The sequence below is a fragment of the Microcaecilia unicolor genome, chromosome 8 (assembly GCF_901765095.1).
Source record: "Microcaecilia unicolor chromosome 8, aMicUni1.1, whole genome shotgun sequence".
In the NCBI taxonomy this organism is placed as follows: Eukaryota; Metazoa; Chordata; class Amphibia; order Gymnophiona; family Siphonopidae; genus Microcaecilia; species Microcaecilia unicolor.
This window is the reverse complement of record NC_044038.1, coordinates 65816242-65822241: the sequence shown is the minus strand read 5'-3', so window position 1 is coordinate 65822241 and position 6000 is coordinate 65816242. Positions and strand designations below refer to the sequence as shown.

Genomic DNA, 6000 nt, shown 5'->3' with positions numbered 1-6000 from the left:
GTAATTCTGGTCACTGCATCTAAAAAAAGATATAGTGGAATTAAAAAAGGTACAGAGAAGGGCGACGAAAATGATAAAGGGGATGGGATGACTTCCCTATGAGAAAAGGCTAAATCGGTTAGGGCTTTTCAGCTTGCAGAAGAGATGGCTGAGGGGAGATATGATAGAGGTCTATAAAATAATGAGTGGAATAGAACAGGTAAACAAGTGGTTTATTCTTTTCAAAAATACTAGGCCTAGGGGGCACGCAATGATGCTACAAAGTAGTACATTTAAAACGAATTGGAGAAAATATTTCTTCACTCAACGTATAACTAAACTCTGGAATTCATTAGCAGAGAATGTAGTAAAAGAAGTTAGCTTAGCAGGGTTTAAAAAAGGTTTAGATAGCTTCCTAAAAGAAAAGTCCATAAGCCATTATTAATCCACTGCTTATTTCTAGGATAAGCAGCATAAAATGTATGTACTGTTTTGGGATCTTGCCAGGTACTTGTGACCTGGATTGGCCACTGTTGGAAACAGGATACTGGGCTTGATGGACCTTCGGTCTGTCCCAGTATGGCAATACTTACGTACTTATTTTTAGATTTTTAGCTTACCTTTCAAGATGATATTCAAAACATTTTAGTAGAGAGCTTAGGTAGGCTTCTGATTGTTAGGATCAGCTTCCTGACTCCCAGCATCTTCCTAACCTGGCTTTGGTTTTGCTTGCTTCCTATTTGCCAGTGCTTCAGACACTTCCTGGACATATACCTGAGCAGTTTTAGTTATTGTCACCCTAACATTAACAGGGCTAGGATACTTCTAGGGCTCAGGGGACATGTCTTTCAAACTCCACCCTCCACCCCAATAAAGTTCTCATTCATACTCACTCTTTTTTCCAGGGATAACTCCAGTTGTCTTCCCCTCATTTTCCAGAGCCCACCCCAATTCTCTTTCCTCTTCTATCTTGACCTGAAGGGGACTTTTAAATTCTGAAAGGTAGTCAAACAATGTATTATGAGGCCAATAAGAAGGTATCACCTTATATTCTTTTTCTGGTTTTATTTAATAACATTTAAAGTGCACTAACAGCAAACTCATGTTTTCTCACAAATGTAGGGCTCTTTCCCTCTTCTATTACAACTCAAACCTCAGCACTCTTGCTTCATTCCATCTCCACCCAAGTATGAACCCAGAACTCATGTTTCCTCCTCCCTAACCCCCTTACAAGCCTGACCCTAGCACTCTTCTCCTTTTCCCTTTGAAGCTGCTACCAGCCATCACCAGGGGCCATTGCTTCTTCTGCCTGCAGCCGCCTCAAATTGATCAAGCAACACCCCTTCTTCGCGCTGAACACTGGTTACCCATCTCCACTCACATCAAATTTAAACTACCACTTCTTATCTTCAAAGGACAAGGTCACTTACTAGCTGCCTCAGCCTATCTTAATAACCTTCTTATCCTTTTCACCCTTTGCCATTCTTTCTGTTCCACCAACACAATCTTCTCACTCTCCCCTCCACTACTGCTCTATACCTTAGTATTTCACATGAAACAGCTTTCAGTTATCTAGGCCCTAAATTATGGAACTACCTCCCATCTTACCTTGGGACACACAACCCTCTCTGCAGACAATCAAAACAATACTCAAAACTCACTTCTTTGCTGAGGCCTTTGACCCTTCCTCACCTTAATACTCTTTCACCTGGTTCCAAATGCCCTCCCTTCCCCCTTTTAACTCTGGTTGTAAACCACATACACACCATCACTGGCCCTCTTGCGGTACATCAAGCTTTGTGAATAAATAAAATAAATAAATCTTATTCAGCTACACAAACCAAAGTACCTGCTTTCTACCAGTCCATTTGGCCGATTTAGACACCAATGCCCACAAACACACAGCTTAACGCAAAGATTTCCTGAATGCGTCCATTGAGACTGAAATTTCATGAATGAGGGAGTGCCCTAGTGTTTGGGGCAGTGAGCTGTTAACCAGGGGAGCCCAGTTCAGACCCCACTGTGACTCCTTGTGATCTTGGGCAAGTCACTTTAACCCTCAATTGCCTCAGGTACAGACTGTGAGCCCTCCATGGACAGAAACCTACCTATTATAATTGACTGTTTACCACTTCAATAGCTTCTGGACTTGCAGACAGTATATAAGTAAGTAAAATAAATTTTAAAAAATGAACATCCCAGAGCCACATGTTAAACCCAAAGAGATCCCAGCTACGAAGATGGAGGAGGAAGTAGAGGTTCTGTCTCATGCAAGTCTTTTTAAATTTATAACTACGTTTGGATATTTCTCTTTCTTTGATAAATCTGTACATTAATCAGATAAGGACAAGAAAAGAAAACTCTAGGCCTCCTATCCATAAATGTCTCTTATAAGACATCAACTAGAGTCTGACAGTCCTAAGAAAGAAGCCTGAAAACTCAATACATTCCTAACAGAAGTCAGATACAATGAAGTGTTCCTCCACTTTAAATTTCTACAAAAATATGCTTGCATGAAGAGAGTTTCTTTCACATAGGTAGAAGGATGAAAGCCCCTTTAGAATTCTATAATCTGCCCAGCACCATGTACACTTTACTGTCCCACATACTCACAATCTATGGGCAGCAGCTGGGATATATTCTTGGCAATGTGAATAGGAATTACTGAGCAAACTGGACTTTTTCTGCCATCATATTATGATAAGGAGTAATATTGGACGAGCAATCCAGTTTCTACAGCAAGTCTAGATCCTTAGCAACACAGACTAAAACAACAGGGCAGACAAGACAGGCCAACTCCATTGTCAACTGAGATACGATAAAAGCAGAGCTTCAGTCAAAGGTGTGAAGTCGTCAGAATGCCTCCCAATCCTCCAAAATCTGAAAATGGAACAGGCGTAAAAATGCTGCTTGTGGCTCTGCATCTAATATCATCAGCTACTGGGAACTTTAATCTCTCCAGGAAATGGGTAATAATTCCTTCAATCAAAACAAAGGATAGCTTTACTGTTTTCCAAAAAAATTCTTGCACTCTGTTTAAACATTCACATAGAAATATTTTGCCTTTCAAAAACTAATACAGCTGACCTCTTGATTTGGTCTGGTTCATAATATGAAAAACGTACTGGAGATAGGTACTAAAAAAAAAACCCCCCAAAACTTCTACCTCATATCTCCAAAATTTAAAGGAATAACACTAAAGCAGCACTGCATTGCCTTACACCACTCATAACAGAGGATGACATGCAGACCGTAAAAACACAACCGATTTGATCCTTCAAAGTAAACATGAAAACAACCGAATACAACACAATTTTGAAATAAGTTTGTTAAAATAAAACAGAAAGTCATCCCTACACACAGATCAAAAAACAAAACCAGGCAGGCGGTGTTAACACTGTTTTGAGCATAGGAGTCCAGCTCGGGGCACTGCAGCAGGAGTTCATTTTAGAGGGTATGTAGCTGTCTTCAGTCTCTAGCTTGGAACCCTTCAAAAAAAGCAGGACTGGGGGTCTGGAGAGAAGAAGGAACCAGAAGTACTGGCAGCACCCTCCAAAAGGCAGTGGCATCATGGTGACAGCAGATGGCAGCAAAGATCATGTCTGTGCCAGGTAAAGTTCTTCCAGTCCTTCTCTGCCAATGCGATATCGAGCCAGGTCTTTCCGGGTCACTATCCCTACCACCTGGGGGAAAAAAAGCAGGAGGATACGAGTTACCATCCCCAGAACTCTAGCAACACAAATCAGACAGCCATGTGTTACCTCCCTCAAACACCTGTTGGGGAAGAAAGCAGAGAGACCTGGGTTACCATTTCCCCCCCCTCTCCATCTATGGAGGGAAATATAGAAGAACACGGGCTACCATCCCTGGTTTACCATTTTTCTTCCCCACCCCCACCCATCTGGGAAAAAAAAATAAGAAGGGCATTGATTACAATGATGCACAGTTCCACTGCACAACAAAAATATCAACTTCTATGTGTCCACTGATTTAGTGTTATATAATGTTCATTAACAATGTCGTCTTAATTTGCCTCGTAATATGCATTGCTTGTCGGTTTACCTGTAAAAAGGCGAGACCCAAACTGACACTTTATTGATAAAAACCATACACAGACATCTCATTTTACAGCAACTACTGCATTATTTACCTGTTTAGTGCAAGTGTTAACTATTTTACTGCAGACAGACCATCTGGCTGCAATCTATTGGTCCACTAATATTGTCTTCAGTTAAATAAGAGTCTGAGGCTTCTAATGGGCTCTGTTTTTAAAGCTTAGTGTAGCCCATGGGTATAAAACAGCACATGCAGCATTTAGTGTGTGCTTAGCTATAGTAAAACGGCCCCTGAGTTGGGAGCAAAAGACCCTCAACTCTGCATCGCAGATCTGTGAGCCACATATATGAAATCCAGGCACCACATAGTACTTACCCTGTTGTGACCATCTACAACTACCAAATGCCGGAGACCCAGAGCACGGAACAATTTAAACAACCGTGGAAGTGAGGCATCCTGCAGCAGGAAGACAGTACTCAGTTACTCACTGTACAGCGTGACACTAGGCACAAAGTCAATGCATATATACAGGAATTTCATGAGCTGAGTAAAACAGCACAGAAAGGGGAATTAATATGTGCGTTCACAGCACAGTAAGACCCTCTCATTTTACAGTGAGACCCACTCGTGTTTACAGTACCCATTTCATAGCTGAAGTATGCTCAGTACTGGTACCTGTGGTACAGTGTAGGGTGTGGGGTTCATAAATTCTGTCATATCCATCAAGCATTCACGTTCATCCTGGGACACATGTATGGACTGGATGGGGGGGAAGCGTGGATAGGCGTCCCGGAAATCTTTCAGCTTTAGTCGCCTCTGAGTAAGGCTCATGTTTGCTCGTTCAACAAACACCTACAAGTGAAGACACCAGACTCTTTACAGGAAACATGCCATCACTCCTTTGTAAGAGACTGTACAAATGTCACAACATTCTGTAAAGTGACATTTTGCTGTGTGCCAGGAATCATTCCTAATACTACACATCCTGTAACAAAACCAGCTGGATGCTGACAAAGTTGTTCTACCATCTAATAGTACAGGGGTGGGCAGCCTCAGTCCTCGAGAGCCGCAACCCAGTAGGGTTTCAGGATTTCCCCAATGAGTATGCTTGAGATCTATTTGCATGCACTGCCTCCACTGTATGGAAATGGATCTCATGCATATTCATTGCAGACATCCTGAAAACCCAACTAGGTTGCAGCCCTTGACTGAGGTTGTCCACCCATGTAATAGTAGGAGATGGTCCCTGCTATGTGGAGCTTACCATCTAGTCAAACTACATAAGAGACTGCACTGTGAATTGCTGGTCTCAGCGGAGTCTCCACAAACTGGTATAAGTCTAAATTATAGATTTCACATACAATGTGGGCTACCAAAATATGGGCACTGCAAATCCTACTCAGAAAAGGAGAGGTAATAGAGACAATCAAAGAACAGCTCAGTCAATGATCAGAAACCACAAAACTTTATTTAAAATAACCTAACGTTGCCAAGTTTCACCTCCAAAGAGGCTGAATTATGGGATTTACTTTATACTACTAGGGTCCCTATGGGCACATACACCTTGCAATGGTTAGCATCTAGCAGCGCTGAATTGCTCTCAGCTCTAATTTGAAGCTATTTATTTACAGAAACAGCCAGTTATAAAATTACTTTAATTATGTGAGTAAATGCTATTTTATGCATTACTTTATCCATGATGAGCAGACACATTCCAGGGGCAAGATTTGGATGTATATGCCTACTCCTGGGTTTATGAAAGTATGTGCTGAAATTTTCTTTAAACTACGAGCATACTTTGCACCTTGTAAAACTGATGTAATTCATGCACATAGTTGCTGCACAAGTCAGGTGCTTGTTGCAATTTGCACCTCCTGTGAGCTGCCATTAAAAAAAATGTCAGGAAGTATTTTTTTCACGGAGAGAGTGGTGGATACTTGGAATGCTCTCCCGCGGGAGGTGGTG

General features: G+C 41.6%; 1 protein-coding gene across 1 annotated transcript in view; it reads right to left on the bottom strand.

The window, feature by feature from the left end:
- Window positions 1-698: 698 nt before the first annotated feature.
- The window catches only part of CLCN7 (chloride voltage-gated channel 7), a 131839-nt gene continuing 126537 nt past the window's right edge, over window positions 699-6000 (bottom strand). Inside the window, exons 23-25 of the mRNA XM_030212156.1 lie at window positions 4711-4887; window positions 4411-4491; window positions 699-3662 (exon numbers count right to left, since the gene is read on the bottom strand). Coding sequence (XP_030068016.1) covers window positions 3576-3662; window positions 4411-4491; window positions 4711-4887 — 345 coding nt within the window. The 3' untranslated portion in view covers window positions 699-3575. The remainder of the gene's footprint in view (window positions 3663-4410; window positions 4492-4710; window positions 4888-6000) is intronic.